The sequence below is a fragment of the Falco peregrinus genome, chromosome Z, assembly GCF_023634155.1.
Source record: "Falco peregrinus isolate bFalPer1 chromosome Z, bFalPer1.pri, whole genome shotgun sequence".
Classification (NCBI taxonomy): domain Eukaryota; kingdom Metazoa; phylum Chordata; class Aves; order Falconiformes; family Falconidae; genus Falco; species Falco peregrinus.
In genome coordinates this window covers 49,036,089-49,056,863 of record NC_073739.1, presented here as the reverse complement: position 1 = coordinate 49,056,863, position 20,775 = coordinate 49,036,089, and the positions used below count along the sequence as shown (strand labels likewise).

Below are 20,775 nucleotides of genomic sequence, written 5' to 3'. Positions count from 1 at the left end.
GTGGTGTGCTTGCACCTAAATTCCTTGGGACAGGGGAGGATTGTGCCTAGTGCTTGGTGCTGCACAAGACTGCCTGTCACAGGGTGATGTTGGCAGGCTGTGCCAGAAAAGTGCTGAGGCTGCGAACTGTCATCACAAGGTGTCAGTGAACTGAAGGGCAGATACCACTTTGGCAGAGTAGTGAGTCCCTGTAATCAGAGACACCAGTCTGATTCCAGTTCGCTGTACAGCCTGGAGCTTGTTCTCTCCACAATAATTTAAGGAGTACAAAAGCTCTTCATCCTGATTGTAAAACAGGATTTTGGACCCACTTGAAAACACTGACTCTGATCCAAAACTTCTTTCAGCTGAGCGGTGACAATCAACACAAGTCCCAGATTGAGCCCCACATTAATATCCATGTGAAGGGCAACTTTGTTTCTTTCGGATTCTCAGAACTTCTTGTGTTTGAACTGCAGACATGCCCTTTGAAAAACAGAGATTTATTTATAATTGGCTAGATTTGCAAGCTTGCTTTATTACATTATTTCCTGCCCAGAGTTTCTTAATACTGAATAGAAATTATTATGAAAACTTCTTACTTCAGGGCATTTCCAGGCTAGCAGGGCTAAAGCAGAACCTGTCATTGCTGGTCCAGTTTTATTTCTGGAAAAATCTGCTAAACTGAGCCAAAGTTCAAGTCTACAAGGGGAACACATACACACATAACATTCATGCACACACTCAGCGAGTTAGTTCCAACTCCTGTTGTGGGACATTCAGCCTGATGCCTTTAAATGATACATGAGAAGTTATTCTGCTAATTTGATGACCATCTTTTTTCTTGCAGTGTCCTGTAAAAATTATTTTGCAAACGTATCTCAGAGTCAGGAATATCCCTGTTTTTCAGTTTTGCCAACTCACTTGCTGTCAGCAGTAAAAGGGGGGGGGGGGGGGGGGGGGGGGGGGAAATCAAACTCAGCATGAAGTATGGGACGTCAGCCTAAATTGTAATATGGAATCTTTACTTCTGAGCAGAACCATGGTATCTTATGCCAGAAAACAGTACAGGCTCGGCCAACTAGGGATTAGCTGTTATTATTCTGGCTTTTTGTTGCTAACTTTTTTATGCTAAACGCATAAAGAGAATACAAAAATCAGCTCACTTCAGAGGTGGTAAAGAACTGGGCAGGGAGTTGGTACTGGCCTGTGATAGCTCTGCATGATTTGCCTTTGCTTCAGTAAGGGCATTTAACCACAATAGCAATGAGTTTCATAGGAACACCTTTAGAAATACGCAACAGCTTCATCCAAAACCTATTGAACTTGTAAGTGCATTTTCTTGATTTTAACGGGGTTTGGATTAGATTGTCAGGCAACTTAATGGAGCTGCCTTTGACGTTTGGTGTGGTAACAATCTGCAGTTCAAGCCTCTGACCGCACTTCAGCAATTTGAAACTAGAAAGATTTCAGGGTGGAAAGTCTGTGCCTCATTACACTCTTTAAGGGGAGAAAGCTTAACTTGTAATAGAAATGAGTATGAGAACTGCTTACTTCAGAACATTTCCAGGCACAACTTGATGCAGTAATCCATTTTCATTCCTGGTGGGGGCTTCCTTCCCAGCTCTTTATGGACTCAAAAAGACTTCATCTCCCTAAACCCCCCAGGATAGATTAAGATCAGGGCTAGAATGCATTGGAAAAGGAAGTTTCCATCCCACAGAAACTTCAGAATTTTGACATTGTTTGTAGTTTCAAACCAGGATGAGGAGTTGACATTTCAAAGCTTTTCAGAGAGCGAAATATTCACCAGACCTCTGATTCAAAAATGTCGGTATTTTGTTTTGAACTTTGTCCACCAAACCATTATTCTGAGCTGTAGATTAAGAGGTACAATGTCCCTATTCACTGCTGTGCCTACCAAGATGACCAAGCAGTGTCTACCAAGGTGCTTATTTTCATGGTGAATCCTCAAACAACCCTAGTCAGATGAGTGTGCCCATAGGTCAGTGTCTTGACAGAATTTCATAGCTCTGCAGCCCAAGTCAATCTGCTTGTCCTGATAGCTGGGTCTCTCCTAGTGTATTGCATCTTTGGCATCCTTGAGAAGAGTTATTCCAAAACCTCTCTGTTTTGTTCATGTTATGGGTGGATGCTGAAGGAAGCAATTCTGCCTTCCTGTTCCTTGCTAACTCTGTACAGATTTCTGGAGGAATGGTCTTATTTTCACCCATACCTTCATCTTTAACAGTCAGCTCTCTGCAGCCTTGATGGAGAGTGAAAATAATTACATATTCTCACCTTGGCTCAGCCAAACCTATGTTTCTTCTGCTTATAGAGGCAAAAGTTATTATTGTCATGAAGTATGTATTTTTTCAGGAGCACCTTTAGTATTTCCTTGTCTGAAGTTTGCTTTCGTAACAGTCCAGCCTATATAATGTTTTTGTGTAAGAGCTACTAAAAACTAATATAAGAGATATGGAGTAGTCTTTTTCATTTTAAGGCTTCAGTGACTCCACTGCAAACACTACCAACCTTTTTACTAAATGTAATTACCTCCAAAACATGGAAGAAGGATTTCCTTAGGTAGAAATGGGAGGAAAAAAAGAAGAGAAAGACAGTGAACTTGGGAACATTCACTCATAAGGGTTTTTAATGAAAATTTCATACTTATTCCCAGAGCCCAGAGCTCTGGATATCTATTAAGACTGATAATCTAACAGAGTAAAGCAAAAAGCTCTGCAGAAACCTGGGGAAAAATAGGAAATTTATTTAATTTATTCAAAATTTCTAAGAGCATAAAACTATCTGAAAAACTACCAAGTACAGGAAGATTAAAATACATTTTGTAAATACCAGGTAAGTTTTGGTGTTCACAAGAGGTCTCCATTTTGCCATACTTCCATTCAAAATACAGTATTCCACCAAAGTAATTATTTTTGTGCTATACAGTGACAATGGCTGTCCCACTCAAAAGAGCAGCGAACCTTAATATAACTTCCTTTCACACCTGAGGTTTTCCTGGTGGTTTCCTCTACAAGTTGCATCCCAGCTCCAAATTGCTCAGTTTAGAAATTAACTTTAATCAGAGTACAGGCCATGGCAACATGTGAGCTGATGATTCATAAAATTAAAAAGGCTTTGAAGCAGTAAAAGATAATATTGAAATTGGTTGCCTCATACCTGGATTTAAGATCCAGCCCTTTTTACATCCAGGCAGTTCACATATTCTTCTTGAAATATGTGAAGGCATACAGGTTTGGATATCACTTTAGACTGAACCATTGAGTGAATATAAAATATATGATATGAGCAGATATGAAAGGGAATTCTGACCTTTTCTTTGATATCTGGGTTCCTCAGCAGGACCATGCTCACTGTGGGTACTAGTAAGCTGTAATTCACTTGATGGAAATGTGTCTGATTTGTAGGCATTATGTCATACAGTGTTCAGATCATGAAAGTGATTTTTTTTTATCTTGTCTATATAGAGACATCCATGAAAGCAAAAGTAAACCAGTCTGTGTATATCAAAGGTGGTTCAGCTTCTGTAAGGGTGTTTTTATTCAGAAAAAAACAGACCTAAATCTTACATTGTGGCACTCATAGAATTTAGATATCTATACTTGGATGTTCTGTATGGAGTAGCCACAGACAAGATAATCTTAACTTTGCTTCAGCTATCTAACCATTATTTGTCAGGGTGTTTCTAATGTGATAAAATGTCCCTTGCAATCTTGGTATGACAAGGTTTTCAGGGAAGAGTATAATTTATGCATGCCTGTTACTCCATTAGCCCTCATTAATACCCCTGGAGATGTCATAATATACTGTAGAAGAATAGGAGATTGATCGAGTTCTGACCCAGCAGAAATGAGTAAAGTCAAAGACATTTGATGATAGCTTTCATCAAGTCTGAATCTAAACCTATAATGATTGAAATTAAATTAATTATACCATCAATATCACAGATAACCAAGGAAACTGCTATTCTGCCACTAGTAAAATAATGTCAAAAAGGGGAATTGAATTACTAAAAGTAAATACTGTTTATTAATCTAAGCCTGCATTTTCACAGGCAAGCGAAAAGGAAGTGTCAAACCCAGAATTACATCTCACCCTAACAGAGTTCTTCAATTCTGCACAAGTAGATTTGCACAGATAAAGAATATTATTCTGAATGTATGAGGGCAAGTTACACAGGCACTTTTATGAGCCTGTATGCTAAGTGCACTATTTGCCTTTACCAGTTTCTAGGACCCAGCTCTCTGAATTAACTGCAAGTCAAAGATGGAGGAAAGTTTAAAGCTGAAATAAACATTTTATTTATAATTACCTGTGTTTATATATACTCTCTGTTTGGCTAAGAGTCATAGCACGAACTCTTTAGAAGTAGAATTTATACACAAATATTTTTCATTGCTTCCTTTGCATGCCAGAATGCTAGAAGGCCTTTCATTTTCTAGTATGTGTAAAGATAATTATACCACTGTATGGACTTGCTTAATTTCTTGGATTCCAATTATTTATGTGCTAAATTCATAACTTGAATGCAGAATTCAAAGTTCAAACAAAAGGCCTACATTAGTACTGTGCTAAATAAATTTATATTCCATTTAATTAATTCTAAATATATTTAATTACAAATTTCTGTTTGATTCTCCAGAGAACTGTAGCTTTTTTGCAAAGTGAGAACTTTTTTCTGGTTTATCTATTCAAGTTCTAAAATCTTGAGCACATAAGCATAAAGCCAGTTTCAGAGCAGGTAATTGCATTTCTGACTCTCAGTTCTTTTGTTTTAACCATTCCCTCCTTCTTTATCAGATCTTTAACAATGTCTGAACACAGGCATTGATAGTGTGGAATGAGATTATTGTCAAACATAAGTAAAACCACATGTTTTTCCCAACTGCATAGCAGGTAAAATTTCACTGACATCTCAGCCATGTTGCTATTTATCTCTGCTGCTCTTTACTTTCATCTATCTGTCTGTTTCCTATCTGTCTTCTTACCTATTTCAGTTATTTTTCTTTGTTAAACTCTAAGAAGTGAAATCCCTGATAGGACTCTGACCAAGAAATGTTCACAATCCCCTAAAAAAACAATCTCCGACAATACTCTTTCCTTTCTCTGGACTGCAAAAGCCATTGAGTACTAACCCGCTCACTATCTCACATCTGAATTCAGTTCAAACTCCCAGCCAGATTTGCTCAGCCTCTTTCATTGCTAAGGTACTTTATGGCCCTCCAGAGATGCTGAGAGAGAACTTTGGCAGTAATTAGTTGCAGAGATGGATCGAGCAGTCAGTAGGTGCTTATGTTGAACTGCACATCTTTCTTTCTCGCCAGATCGTTGGCTGTGACCGCCAGCTGGGAAGCACTGTCAAGGAAGATAACTGTGGGGTCTGCAATGGCGATGGGTCCACCTGCCGGTTGGTTCGAGGCCAGTATAAATCCCAGCTCTCAGCAAATAAATGTAAGCTGTCCCTTCTGTTAAAGCGCCATCTTCCCTTCTTAGTGAAACACACATTTCTTGCAAGCTAGATTGCACCCTACTCTTTCTCGGGCAGCTGGGTGATCATGGTCAGTCTCGTTGTCCCTACAGTTTCTTCCCTCTTGGATTGAATCAGGCTTGCTCTGAGTACCGCTCTAGCTGCGGGTTTGGACAGAGGACTGTGAAAAGGTGTCACCAGTACATTCCCCATCTCAGACAGGTAATTACTTGGGAGGAGTGGGAGAACAGAAAGAGCTGGCTCTACCCACACTGCTCTGGCCGTATTAGCTGGCTAGGCACCGGACTCAGTCCATGCCGCTCTGAACAAAGCGGGTTATGCTGCTCTGTGACAGAGGGGAACCCTGGGGAGATGGTGGTGCCAGCCTGGCACAGCGCTCCCTCCCAGACCTACCAATGCTCCCTCCCAGACCTACATTCATAGCATGTCGGCCAACTGCTGAGCATGGTGACTCAGTCCTAGGGTGGGCTGAGGTGCCTGTCATCAGGAGGTGCCTGCATGGATGGGTATGAACAGACATGGGCCTTCCTGCACACTGAGTCAGCTTTAACTCAGAGTAGTAAAGCAGCTTCAGAGTGCCCCAGTGGCAGGGTTAGCTTACCCTGAAGCCCAGGCAGGGTTACAGATGGAGCCATATAGATGGTGCTATAAAAGTTTTGGGACAGGAGATAGGGCATGTCTGGTCAGTTTGAAGGAAGGGTAAAAAGGAAGGTGCATTTTCATGCCTGTGTAGGCACACATAAGGAATCATGTGTGCTGGCCTGCTAACCTGCCCCAGCCCTACTCAGTGGCACTAGAGTTTAATCAGAGCAGGTCTACCATTCTGGAGTACTTTTTCTAGTGCTCAATAGCACATGACCTAAAAGAATCAAAAAGCAGTGCAACACCTGCTGAAGACCGTGTGTGTACACTTGTGGATTCCAGTATAGGTAACATCCAGATTCTGTGCAGAACAGAGAGAGATGCTTTGTACAAAAACTCTCACTGTCAGAGAATAACTGCTTGGGTACAGAGCACAGCACACAGAGCAGCAGTTAGCACAGTGCACATCTGGGTCTGGGTTTGCTAACTGAGAGGGAGACAGTAGGAGAATAAAAAAGGGAAGGAAGGAAAGAAAGAAGGAAGGAAGGAAGGAAGAGGAAGGAAGGGAGAAAGAAAGAAAATTAATGAAAGAAAGAAAAAGAAAGAAAGGAAGAAATAACTATTTTGTATGAAGGAAGGAAAGGAATAATCCTTATAAAGGTTCCATTGCTGAGGCAGAACTACACATTAGAGGGCAAAGGAAATAATTCACAAAGATTAAGGAATGGAATTTCACCTCATTGTGCAATGTGCATGAACAGATTCAGGAATCTCCAGGCTGCTTGAGACATGATAGTATTTTTTTATATTTTTTTTGGCAAATGTCTTTTCCTGTAGGAATAATTCATTGTTTTTCAGTTGCTTTGTGGTAAAAAAGGTGCTCCTCTATTTTCTACTGGGATAAAGGCACTAATATATTATGCACAGTTTATAAACTAAAATGTTTATAAAATAGCATCCCTACTCACAATGATTTGCTATTAAGTATAAAGAATGCTATAGAGGTAGAAGAACAGATGGCAGAGAGCACAGTCTTAGAGTGAGACAAATGTGAAAAATATGTCATAGAATGGATTGTTCAGGTGCATTTGCATGCAAGTAATTGTTATACAGAACTGAATGATTTTGCATGCACTCCATAAACCACGTAGCATTATTCTCTCCCCTGCTGTAGACATACATGTTGTTATGCAACACAGTATGAGTTTTGAATATATCAAAACTAAGTGCTCCTTTAAATCAGCTTTTCACAATTGCAAAGGCACACTTATGGATCTCCTTCACATATGTGAATTAATATGATGAATTCTTTTTGAGGTTTGCTTCCAAATGGTTTATGTACATGCTGCAAAAATTCAAGATTTCAAATGTTGGAAAGCTTTTAAAAATCTGCTGTTTGGTTTTTGCATTTATCCTCCTCGCACTGTTTGAATACCTGTCACTTTCGCACTTTGTGTCAGCTTCTTGCTTGTTTGTCACTGTAAACACATCTACATAAGCATATCTGGGATCAGGGACTGATTTGTTTGGTAGAATGACTGGATTACATTTGGCTAGTCAATAGCTTAATTCCAAATTATCTCTATAAAATAAATCTCATTTCTCAAGAATTGTGCCTATTTTGTCTGTGGTATGAACAAGGCATGAAAAGCCTATGTAAGCCAGACTGACTTGTGACGTGAAAAAAATCAGAAGGGGCATGTGCAGGAATGACCAAATATCAGCAGAGGTGTACTGTGGGGTCATGTAGAATTTTTGTTTGCCTAACAGAGCACAGCATTCAATTTTGTAAGGAAACTGTACAGTGACCTTTATTCCAGTGCTGTCCAATTAGTTTCAGAAGTTGTTTGTATCTCAGAACACCCCAGACCCAGTTTTGAGCTAATCATCCTGAATTCATTTTCTCTTGGTGGTCATATCCAGTTCCATTCTCCATGCTGTTTGTATCATGCAGAGGAATAGGAGGACAGTACTAGAAGAAATTCATAGAGCTTTTAAACAGCACTTCCTACAGGAACAGCTTCTTCAGTATTTATAAGGCTAGTACAGATCTCCCAGTGGTCTCGGAAACAAAAGCATAGCAGGGCAGGAGGCAATGTGACATCGAATTCTCTCCAACATTTTTACGAAAAAGAAAGCCCTGTGTCTATGTCTATGATCTTGTTTCTACTTATTAAAAAAAAAAAAAAATAAAGCCACAAAAAGCTTTGTTCATTTCAGAAATATCCTTTTCTCCAAGTCCTATGCTTGGGTGGTTTAATCTTTCTAAGTCTGCAGAAAGTGATACTTTTTTTTATAATACCTCTTTCTGGAAAGGGTGTATGTATCTTCCTGTGGAGATAAGCTAAATGTAATCAGGCTTCTTTGAATTCACCAAGGAGCTAAAAAGTTCATCCCATAATTGGTGGATGAATTCTGCTGATCACCTTTTGTGAAGGTAGTATTTCTGTAAAAGAGGATTGACATCTACTAGTGAAGTAGATTAATTTTAAAAGAGAAATGTAGAAATTGCTGTGCTGAGGCAGAATAGATATTTATCTGATTACTTTTGCCATGGTTGTCAAAAATAGTTACAGTTCCAGATTTCCATTGAACTTCATTAATAATGGGGAAATAGAAACAACTCAATTTTTCATCATGAGAACTGACAGTTAGACCATTTGGACAAAATCCAAATTCAAAATCCAAAACCAGAAGAAACTGATCTCTCACAGGAACCTGAGGTATGTAACTAATACATAACCTTTTCCTAAATCCTTGCACTTTCTTCACATCCCTGGGCCACTGTCCTCCCAGTTACCTGGGACTCTCCCTTGCTTCCCTGTGCATCTTCTCTGGAGGAAACTACCTGCACATTAACATCCTTTGTGCCCCTTCAGAGTGCTCTACGTGGCTGCTCCGCAGTCTGCCTCTCTGCTTATTGTTGTAGTGAGCTGTGACTAAATACTGCTATGCTTACTTCCACATGTCTCTTCACAGGAAATGTTTCCTTCTTATCACTTTTAACCTCAGGAAATTATTCTTCAATCCCTACTGCTTCTGCTTTGTGAGAGCAGGAAGCACTGTGATAAGCATAAATCCCCCAGAGCTTTGCAGTTCACGTAAAGTGTGCTAGGATTTCAAATGGAGAGTAACAAGATCAGGTGAAATACAGTCCTAGCAATACCTTGGGGCAGAAAAGACATGCTAAGATTATATGATATGTAAGCTTGCATGATCTTTAAACTGTCTGATTTTTCTCTGATGTATCAGTGAGTTGTTAACTCTAGCCCAGAGCTCATAGCTGAGAGATGGTCAAATATAATAATGACATGGGACTATCTTTAAATAAGACTTGTAAAAATATGATTAATATTTTTTTAAAAATTGAAGTTACTGTTTTCCCCGACTCACTCCAATAAGAGTGATATATATATACAGCAAAATTGTATGTCAAACTCATGGACTTTGTTCCCCAAAATGAATAAAATGTATTTATCCCAATTGGGTATCTTGAATATGAGCACCAGAATGATACCAATAAAATCAGCATTAGAATATCAATATTCAATTAATTTTGTAAGACTTGAATATTTGTCTTTTCAAATAGAAAATTTTAATTCTGATAGAAATGAAAAACGTCAATCATTGCTAATTAATGTGGTATCAGAGACGTATATGAACAGAATGTGTGTTGAATAGACTTTAACCCCAGTGTTACAGAAGTCTTAGGAGACTGAAAATTCTGGATAGGTTGAGGAAACATAACCAGTCAGATTTTGAAAATGAAGATAAGGTTCAGAGGAATCTGGGCACATGAACAGGCTTTATCTCCACACGGCTCTTGTGACAGTTTTATGAGATTGCCTACATTTGGCACCTCACTTCTGCAATATTAAGAGGCCACAAAAGTATGAATCCCATAAAGCTCTCCAATATAAGTGTCAGAAATTCCTATGGTGTATGACTGAATTTAAAATTTAAAAGGGTTCTAGTTCACATTTTTGAGATATTATAGGTTTGGATTAATAAATGTCTTGTTTAAAAAAAGTCATTGTTTCGTGTAGTTTTCCCCCTTCCTGTTGCCTCTTCACTTTTTGACATAAAACAACAACATTAATAACTATTTTGCCGTTAACTGAGAATCCTGATTTAGCTAGGCTGGAACAGTTTCCCCAGTTAGGTCTAGTCAGGAACTTTAAGGCCCTAGCTCATGCTTGGATGAAAGATAATATGCTTTTATTGGCTGAGTTAGCCCTACCTGGCAAAGCAACACATTACTTTGAGAGCAGAGCTATAGTTCTTGCTAGCAGGCATTACACGACACAGATGTGAGCAGCTCTAATGAACATATAGTGAAAGGGGCTTCATTCCTCTCTTGTCTAGTACTTCCCCAAAAAAACATCCTGTTAGGAATGCATACTTTTTTCCCCAACTTGTAGTCATAAAAAGAGACAGAAGGGACAGAGGAAGGTGAATGGAAAACCTAGGCATGCTGGTTAGCCCAGGTCACTGTTCTCTGGGCACCCACTCCACGACCCAGGCAGAGAACTGGGAGCATTTTTTAGCATCATTTCACACCTTGCCTCCCTGTCTTCCTTTAGGACATGAGGTTGCTGCCCCTTTAGAAATGCTGACCTAACTAACTTTCACAGCAGGATTTGACCTACATGCTAAGTTACACCTCAGTTTAAATCCACTTGGCAAAGCTCCCAAGGGCTTCATTGGTTCAAGATCCTGCTCTAAGACCTGTTTACATGACAGCTGAATAGGCTTCTGTTTTTCCAGGAGCTTTCTGTTAGTGGTGTTGAAAGGGAAGCAGAATTACAGCACTCCTAGTCATTAAAATAGAAGGTGTGAAAGCGAAGGCATGCCTGAAGGCAGTGGGAGATCATCACTAGCATGGGCAGGGTTGTGGAGAAGCTGTAGAATTCAACTGGGAAAGAATCACGTGAAGGAAAGGGTTGTTCTGGTGAAACATCTGAATAGGTTTATGCTTCTCTACTTCACCACAAACAGCAATTCAAAATACTTGGAAGAGATTTAAGTGGAGTTGTGGTGAAACAGAAAGCTATTAGGTATTCTTGAAATCCAGAAATGGTTGTGAAGGAGTTGAGAATAAAGAATATCATCAGGTTTGGGTTCTTCTAAGTAGAAGATTCTTGCCACATTTAATAATTTCTTTTTTCAGATTTTGAATGTTCTCTCATAATTTATAGGGCTGTTTCACTGGTCTGAAATCTTGCCTTCTGACTGCCTTGTAAACACCTGTTTTGCTGCTTATTTGAAAACAGATGGGAATTTCTTTGCTCATTTACTCCACCTATTTTTGCCTTCCTGCAGTGGATGATACAGTGGTTGCTATTCCCTATGGAAGCAGGCAAATTCGCCTTGTGCTGAAAGGACCCGATCATTTATGTAAGTAGAATAAGTTAGTCTACATTTGTTTAAGAAAGCCTTATTAACCCGCAGTGCTCTGTTTACACTGTGGTCTCTGGTTTTCCTCTCTAAGATCACTGATTTCAACACAGGGATGAGTCCTGCCCTCAGAAGCTCTCCTCAGACTCAATTACATCAGTGGTACATACTTTTCAGAGCAAAACCTGACCAACATTGCAGAATCCTTTGCCCCTCCATAATTTTTCAGTCATTTCTGCTTGCTTATCCTGTGGTAGACTCACTTGGTGCCAAGTGCTTTTATTTAAAAATTATAAAATATATACCACTGAGTGAAGAAATGTTGAGGACACTAAAGTATAAGCTTCCCTACAGCTGAGCTTTGCCATCAAACTGCTGATGACTTTAACATGTTTCAGATATGATAATCTCTCTTACTCCTGTAGATGCACACACACACATCCACACATGCACACACATACAGAATCACAGTCTAAAGATCAGAAACCGCTTGCATAAGTCAAACCATGGTCCTTAGTAGTCATATTGCTCCGAAGAGTTAAGACCACTGAGTGTTGTTAGCCTGTGACTTGGTGGCTATAACACTTCCCTGCTCCATCTGACAGGAAGCTATGTATCCCAGCAGCTGTATATCCCTTTTCTTTGCTGGGAGAAGAATCTCAGGGTTTGAGAATACTCTGGGAAAGCTGAAGGTAAATCCATTTATTCTGTGAGTAGAGATTCCTTGCATACCCCTGTCTTACCTTGCAATGTAGTAGCTGCTCACAAGCTGCTCCTTTTTTCATCAGCAGCAAATGAACAGTAGAGTTGGTGAATGGGATTTACTGTCAGAAAAACCACAAACTATACTGCATAACCTCTCAGAAGCACAAATTATTGTAAGATAAGTAGGGCTCCATTTCTCCTTTTCCAAAAGAAAATAGGACTTTTCTGTAGCACAGACCAGATAAAGTCCTTTGTGTTTGTCAGTGTAAATACAAACATTAGTGTCAGCAAGGAGGTAAAACACAAAATCATTCCCACTCTCTAGATTTCTTTCATCCAAAGAACTTACACTGAGTGGCAAAATAAGGGGTGGTTTATCAGCCCTGTTCTGTACTCACTGCTGGTGTCGAGAAAGCAGTGGGCATGCCATAACCTTTTAATGGTTCTTTAGATTTAGAGCTGTGTTATCAGCAAATTACAGGTTATAAACTAAGAAAAAATATATTATGTTTTTCTTAAAAGTTCAAATGCTGCCTGTACTTCAGTTTTAAGTGGCCCTTTGGATATTCCTGAGCTGTTTCAGTATGGTTCTTATTATTTTCCCAGTAAATGATTTGCAGTCTTCCTTTCTCTGCTGTCTTCTTTTCCAGTATAGATGTTCTCTCCCAAGGTAGAAAACTTTTGTACTAGTATTATATTTCCAGTGAAATTGAGCTATAAGATAGCTTAGAGAGAAATGAGAATTTAGCAAGAGAGATTGATCTAAAACTGTCTTCACTTAGGCCATATCACATTTCAGGACAAAAAGATTTGAATCAGTGAGGTCTGCCTGAGTCACTGGTTGAGATTGAGATTAACTGCTCTTTGTAAACATTAGTAAGTCCAAATACATGTATTTCTTGTTTCAGATGTCTCCATGAATCTTTCTGTTCACCCATCAAAGGATTTTATATATGTATCATCTACAATCACTTGGTGGGGAGGGAGTATTTTGCCCTGTGAACTTTGGTTGTGGGAGAAATCAACATGAGGCTGATTATATATATATGTTTTAAAACCAGCTTTATCCCTGATGCATGCAGCCTTGTCTAGAAATAAATATACGGCCAAGCGAATCACAAAGGAAGAAACTAGTCTCACTGAAAACCAAGGAATTCATTAATACAGAGCAAATTCTTAGTGTACTGTCTCAGCCACTTCCTTCATGAATTAATTCCCATGACCCATCCCTAAAAGCAGTCTAATTACTGCAATTATCTTTTTCCCCCAATTAACAACTTAATAAATGCTAATAAAAATGTTTCTCCCATTTACTGTCTTTGAAAATACGATTCCATCACAGATTACTAGTATGTCCCCATATAATTCAGATATTGCCTTAGATGCCTCTCTATGTGGGAGAAGATTTGTACATAATTTCACAAATACATGTGAAAGGACTACAATGGACTTGCAATCCATGATGAAAGGCATTGTCACTTTGAAATAATAGTTTACTGGTAAATGTTCTGTGAAGCATAATCTGGAGTTGGTGGGGAGGCTAGCTCGATGGAACAGATCTTTCTGACTTGATTTCCATTTAATAAATCACTTAATATCTTTATCATGATTTAACAATCAGAAGAAATTGTTGCTACCAAAGAGTATCTGAATTAATCCACTTTTTCTGAGCTGTGAATGCAGAAAGAGCTGGAGGGAGAGCTCAGGTGAGTTCAGTACTCACCTTCCCCTCCTGCTGCACTGGGATGGATCACACTACTTCTGGAGAGGAGTCAGGATTGCTGTCATACTGATCTTTCTTTCCTGGATGTCTTGCTTTCAGTTAGTTGTCTATCACAGCAACATGTGGTTAATGACCCACCTTTGAACTGAAAGAGGGAACAGCGACTTAATAAAGCCAGCACTCATGGGTGAACATCTGAGTTATGCTCCACATAGAACCATGACTTACTCAGAGTGACTTAAATGACAGCAAATATACCTGATGAGGAATGGATTAAGATGTCTTGGAAGAGAGTAAAGGCATGGCCTATGGGTGAAGAGGTGAATGTAGAGCTAGAAATCTAAGGGTTGAACAAAGCCAAAAAAAAAAAACAAAAGAAGAAGGAAAAAGAAAAGTAAAGCATGGGAATGTGAATAAATTCTGGAAAAGAACAAAAAAGTTGGATTATCACTAATTTAGGAGGCAAATCTGCACCACCACTACTTTGTCTTGGTTTTCTTTTTCTGCTCTCACTTCCCTTTACCTTAAGCCATGTTGCTCTAGTTTCCTGATAATTTTTTTCTATTTGTCAGATTTAGAAACCAAAAGTCTCCAGGGTGTGAAGAGTGAAAACAGCCTCAGCTCCACAGGCTCCTTCCTAGTGGACAATTCTAGCATCGACTTCCAGAAGTTTCCTGACAAGGAGATACTAAGAATATCTGGGCCTCTCACTGCAGACTTCACTATCAAGGTGAGGATCATTGATCATTGACTCTTAAAGCAACATACATTAAGACAGGTTTCATTAGAAAAATTAAAGACTTTTCTAGATCTTAATTTTCCAGTATACATTTACCACAAAGCTTAGTCTAGGGTCGCTTTTGAACTCTACATGAAATTCTTTATAGCTAATATCTGATGAAAGCCTCATTGGACACTCCTCAGGAAAGAGACTGAGTTTATGCCAAGAAAGGCATACCCAAGGTATGCCCTAAAGAGAAAAGATGAACTTATTACAAGAAAAAGCAGACAGCTTTCTGTGTATAAAGCTGAGGTACATATACATCAATAATATGCAGCTTGCTTTCTCTGTGACAAGCAAAAAGAAAGTCTGTATCTTTGGCCCATAATTTGTGGCATTTATGCTAGTGTAATTGCACTGAAGACTGTAAGAGAGGGGAGAATGAGGTCCCCAAGCTCCAAAATAAATGGGATGACTTTGCTTAGGAAATGGTGTCATTTCAAAGTTCTGCTTTGTGTTGCACTGGCAATAAGAATAAAATTGTTTCCTCCCATTAGAGCATTTCTATTCTTCCAGGTAATATAAAACACATTGCTGGAAGCAGTGCACACATTCTGTGGGAAAACACACGTAAAAAAATGAACATTTGGGAATTACAATGAAATAAATCCTTTTCCAGTAGGTCCAAGGAACTTGAAGGATTTCAGCTGTAAAACTGTAAAACCTGTATCATATCCAGGACTATATAAATTTTACCCCATGGACCCCAGAGGCAGATGACATTTGCTTTAACCTAGAGCTGATGGCAGCTAGAAGTTTGAACAGTGAATTGGAAAATGCAGTAAGTGATTGGGTTGAAATAAGTTGAGCTTGTTGGACTGGAATGGTTAGCTCAGGTGATAGCAGAGCCCTGTAGACTGTCCCCTACCCATCGTGGTATGTTAGGAGCACAAAAGGCAAGCTGAAATTATCAGGACTGGTTCACAAGGAGAAGCCTGACCTGAAGAATACGTTCTTTTCTCTTCGAAGGTCATAATGAAAATACCTTAATTAAACAGATCCTGGCCAATTCAAAATGTCTAAAAGCCTTTTACCTGTGTTACAGATGATATCCAGATTATGAACTTAGTGCAATGTAAACAATATTGCTTACTTTGCATTATTTGTGCTGTCTATGAATTTAAGGCATCTTGGTTGGTTAGCACATACCTGTTGGGGACAGCTGGTAGTGTAGACCAATGGCCCTGAAACGGTAACAGGAGGGTTGGACTGTGTTCCTGGCATTTCTACTGTTACCTTTTGACAGAGAAAATACCTTTATTGCTTGTGCTTGCATTTCCTTCTCTATCAAAGCAAAGTAGGAAGCACTAATTAAATCAAAGGCAGTACCCTACTTGTGTGATGACTCTCTGGCCAATATGAGTGTACAATCTGGCTAGGAATGGGCAGAACAGACACTGCTGAGTTGAGATTAAACTGTTTTAATAGTTTTGCTGTGTGTTTTCACCTTTTGAAAATCAGACTAGCATGCTCAGCAGGTATTAATTTATTGACTTATCCTCTGTCTTAAGTAGATACAGAAAAATGCACAAACAAAACCCCTGTTCAGAGTTGTAGGATCTTTTCTAAGATTAGCATTAGATTTTGCTTTGGATAAGGTACTTACAGATTTCTTGCATTTGAATCACATTGAGTTTTTTTAATAAACAGCTATGGAAGGTACTTTAGAAGGTACTTCATGCAACAAGGATATTATTCTATGCTATTTAATTATTTTTCTAACAAAATATTTTAGCTTCTGGATATTTCATTTGTTAGTTTTTGTCGGATATAGGAATGTACATAGAAGTAAGGCTAATACAGGAGTACCCAAATGCATGCAAACTCTCAGTTATGTCAGACTTAGCAACTTATATATATAAGTATATAAGTTATATACTTATATACTTAGTATATCCATGACTATTTTGCCTTCAGTTTGTGAAGGGGAAGTACTTTTCTTTAGAAAATCAGCTGAAAGACTTCTCTGTAGTATTAGCAAGTTTTCCTTACAAAGTGGGACCTCTTCGGGTGTCAAGATTTACTTTCCTGGGACAAGGCAGTTTTTACACAAACAGACCTAGATGAATTTGTAGATGTAGAAGAACTCTAGTTTTAGGATCATTGTCTCCAGAATGACTGTTATAATCCTTTTCAGTTGACCTTGAATGCTCTTATTCAGAGAGGTCAAGTTAAACACCTGAATATAATTCAGAAATAGAAACTCAATGTGGGAGTTGGCATTTAAGTTTCTTTATAGGTGACACAGAGTGCTTTAAATTTGAAAGAAGAAACCTCATGCTGTTCCTGTAGGAGCTGAATCGTGTAATTGCTAGGTTTCTTGACTTTGTAATAGTGGTACATTCCTCATGAGCTAAACTCTTGGCAATCTTTTCACAAGGTAAAAACAATTCAGTAAAACAGCTCTTTAAAAAAAATAAAGGAGTTATCACAAAATGAGAGAAGGACTCAAGTTTTTAATGTTCTTATTTCTTATACGGATAGTTTGAGAATTACAAATTTCCACTGTAAACTTTTAATGTTTGAAAGGCAGAAGCCCCGGAAAAGATGTCAGCAAACCTAAATTTCACTTGAATTTTGTTCCTAAATTCTGAGGATTTCCCTGTTTTGATGTTTTTTATACAAAATTCTGATTTACATGAATAGAAGAAAAAATGTCATATTTGATAAAATCCTGGTGAAATGATGGTCAGTTTCACTTGGAAATCTTTCTGGCTGACATGGTGATCCAGAGAACAGAGCAGTATCATCACACAGGGGGACTTGCCTTTTATTGGCAGAGCTGCCACTGATCTGCTGCATCGCCAAGGTCACATATTTATCACATATTCACCTGCCTGTGCTTAAGTTTCCTCTGTGAATACTGTCCATTTCAGACATGAAATGGAGAAACTTGGAGTGACCATTCATGTCATACGCCTGTACTCCTTTGGGCGGGATGAATCAATACTGTCAGATGGGGTCTGCACCTGATAATGTGATGCTGACACTAACCACCAGTTGACTATTCAAAGCAATCAGCCCTGTAAATATGAACAACCTGAGTTACAGGCTCGCTGAAACAGCCGGTAGGAATTGCCAAGGAAGTGTTAAGGCCGGCAAAGCACAGCATTTCAGGGTTTGTTTTACAGGCTGTGGTTTTCACATACCTAGGGCCCTAGCCCTGTGGCTGAGGTGTGAGGCAGAAAAGACTAGTGGGTTTAAAACAGGGTCTAGCAAAGGGTGTGCCCAGGCTTGGGGATGGTTTGGAGGAGAAAGCTGTTGGCCTAGATATAGACTAGACCAGGTTTATGTTGGTTTTCAATACCTGGTATCAAGATGAAGGTTTGTTTTCAGGACCTGCGTGGACCAACAGCTTTACATCAGGGTTGCGCAGGGCTGTATCAGATAAATGTTTGTCTGGAGGCTGTTAGAGGTTCTTGGATTAGGAACAGATTTGTGTTGATGTTGTCTTTTCTAATGCTAGGGCTGACAAGCTTTGGTTAAGGGATGCTGCCAGAAGAAACTGTCTGGCTCTTTTGTTTTGTTTTGTTTTGTGCTGGTGTCTGGGGTGCTGCTGGCTAATTTTGAAATGGTGCAGTCTGGGTTACCTTGAGCAGAGTTACTGCTGAGATCAGGATTTTGGTCACCAATTGTCCAAGAAGTCGTAAGAGAGTTCAAAACTGAATGCTAAGTTACACAGGTCACTGGAGCTAGCCAGACAATTCTTATCTCAGTTGTGATCTAGCAGTGGCAGAAACTTCTGGTGAGAGAAATGCATTTGATTAGAGTCCAGGTTAAGAAAAGAAAATAAGGCTGGGGCTTAGCCTAAGCTTCCTGGGACTTGCAAGGACATGCAGGAGAGAATGCAGGTACAGGCAGCCAGCTGGCAGAGTGGTTGATGGGCCTTGTCAGGCTAGGGCCAGGGCTGGATTAAATAATCACTTTTGAACAGGAGCGTACAGTGATTTACCATGTGGAATGAAATAAGAAATTACTTTAATACTCGCTTTAGGGAAGAGGCCAAAAGTTGCAAATCTGCTCTAGCAGCAAGGACCTACTGTTCATGGCTAGCTTATTGTTGAATTTTAGAGACATTACCATACAAGGATTTGGGGTGATGACAGTAAGGGTCTTCTGTGTAATTTAGTTCTGATGCTAGCAAGTTTCCAGAGGAGGTTGTGCCTCATATTTTGGAGAACTGTGCAGGTCAGGCAGGAAGTGGTGAAGGATCTAGTCTTGGAAGCACTGGCAAATCAGGGTTAGGATGGCTCCTGGGAATAGATGAGCTAGAATCAAGGCTGAGTGCACAGAAATAATAAGAGTTAAGGTTTCATTGTGACTGAGACAAGTTTTGTGTTAGCAAGGTCAAATGGCTGAAACACTTTGCTTAATCTAGAAGAGACCATTGGAATACAGTTCCTTTATCATAAAACAATGCTACCTCTTCAGAAATATGTCTTCCTGAGGTCATGACTGTAGAGTGCAGATTGGACCTACCTGGAGGTGTGTCTGTAACATGATCTGTGTCACTAGCTTTTATTAACTTATGTTGGCAATCAATACTTTTTTTTTTTTAGCAATAGTCCTAAAAATCACACCTGATCTCCAAAAAAACCCACAATTGTAATAATTTCTAGGTCAAGCTTACAAGTAATGACAAGTTTGAAAAGACACTTCATAATTATTTATCTTGAGTAGATCTTGGGACAAGTTCAGAAGAATTCTACCCTTTTCCTCCTATTTTGGCAGATGTGGTAAAATTGATGGAAAGCGATGTAGCAGTCTTCTTGAAAACATACAGATTCTATTTCATATCTACAGGGTTTTTTTAATGTTCAATACAAATTATTTCTATTAATAGTTCTTAGAACATGGTCATTCTCTGAACTAGTGTATTTCATCCATAAGTACATTGGAGCTGCCATACTAGGTCAAGCAAAAAGTCTGCTTCACTCAGGTTTCTGTTTCAGAGAGGAACTAGTTTCAGGTACTAAAAGAGAGAGTACAGGAAAGTGATAAAAGCTATCCACTGCTTGCAGACCCTCTTTCTTGACCCTCATGTTGCATCTGTACTATTGTGTCTAACGTCTCAAAGGAACCAGTCTTCAAGAATTTCTATAGGCCTTTTTGTGTTATATTTGCCTTTCTGAAAAAATTTAGCTCATGGAAGGAGTTCCACAATGAACTATGCAGTGTATAAAATAAGGAATTAGTCTTATTTTTAAACCCTTGGTGCAATATTTTCACTGATTCTTTCTGGTTTTCCCACTCTGAGAAACATGAAATCATTACTACCATTTACCCCTTTTCTTCATTACTTCTATATTTGAGATCTCCATCATCATAATTTGCCTCTTTCCTAGAGTCCTCCTTTATTTAATCTTTATGTCTATGAAAGATGATCCAGATAAGGGTTATCCTTATTTGCCTTCTCTGTCCCTTTTCTGGTTCCATTGTGGTTATATATTCATAATTTTTATAATATACATAAATATTTTAGTTCTGACTAATATTTAAATGTATAAATGTAAATTTTGAAAATATCCATTTCCTATGTGTCATTTAATAAAATGCATTTAAAGTATTTAATATGTATTTAATATAAATCTATTAATTATATGATATGTAAATACATATGTTGAGAAAGAATCAACTACACATAATGATCAGGACACAAATGTATTTATTTTGTGTAATGTTCTCCCCTTTTTCCTCCCTCTCTATAATAATTCTGTTAATCATTTTAACTGCTGCTGCACACTGAGCTGATATTTTCAGAGGAACCCTGGACCTGCTCTTTACAAACAGAGGAGGACCGGTGGGTGATATGTTGGTCAGAGGACATCTTGGGCATAGCGATCATGACATGATAGAGTTTTCAGTTCCCGAAGAAGCAAGGAGGGGGATGAGCAGAACTGCAACCTTGGAGTTCCAGAGGGTCAGCTTTGGCCTGTTTAGGAGCCTTGTCAACAGAGTCCCTTGGGAGACACACCTGAAAGACCAAGGGGTCCACAAAGGCTGGACGTTCTTCAAGAAGGAAGTCTTAAAGGTGCAGGAGTGGGCCATTGCTATGTGCCAAAAGATGAACTGGTGGGGAAGAAGACCAGCCTGGCT

At 39.0% G+C, this 20,775-nt stretch overlaps 1 protein-coding gene across 1 annotated transcript in view; it reads left to right on the top strand.

The window, feature by feature from the left end:
* The window catches only part of ADAMTSL1 (ADAMTS like 1), a 192,338-nt gene that overhangs the window by 54,339 nt on the left and 117,224 nt on the right, over positions 1-20,775 (top strand). Inside the window, exons 5-7 of the mRNA XM_027792781.2 lie at positions 5,328-5,454; positions 11,396-11,470; positions 14,471-14,628. Of these exons, the coding sequence (XP_027648582.2) occupies positions 5,328-5,454; positions 11,396-11,470; positions 14,471-14,628 (360 nt within the window). The remainder of the gene's footprint in view (positions 1-5,327; positions 5,455-11,395; positions 11,471-14,470; positions 14,629-20,775) is intronic.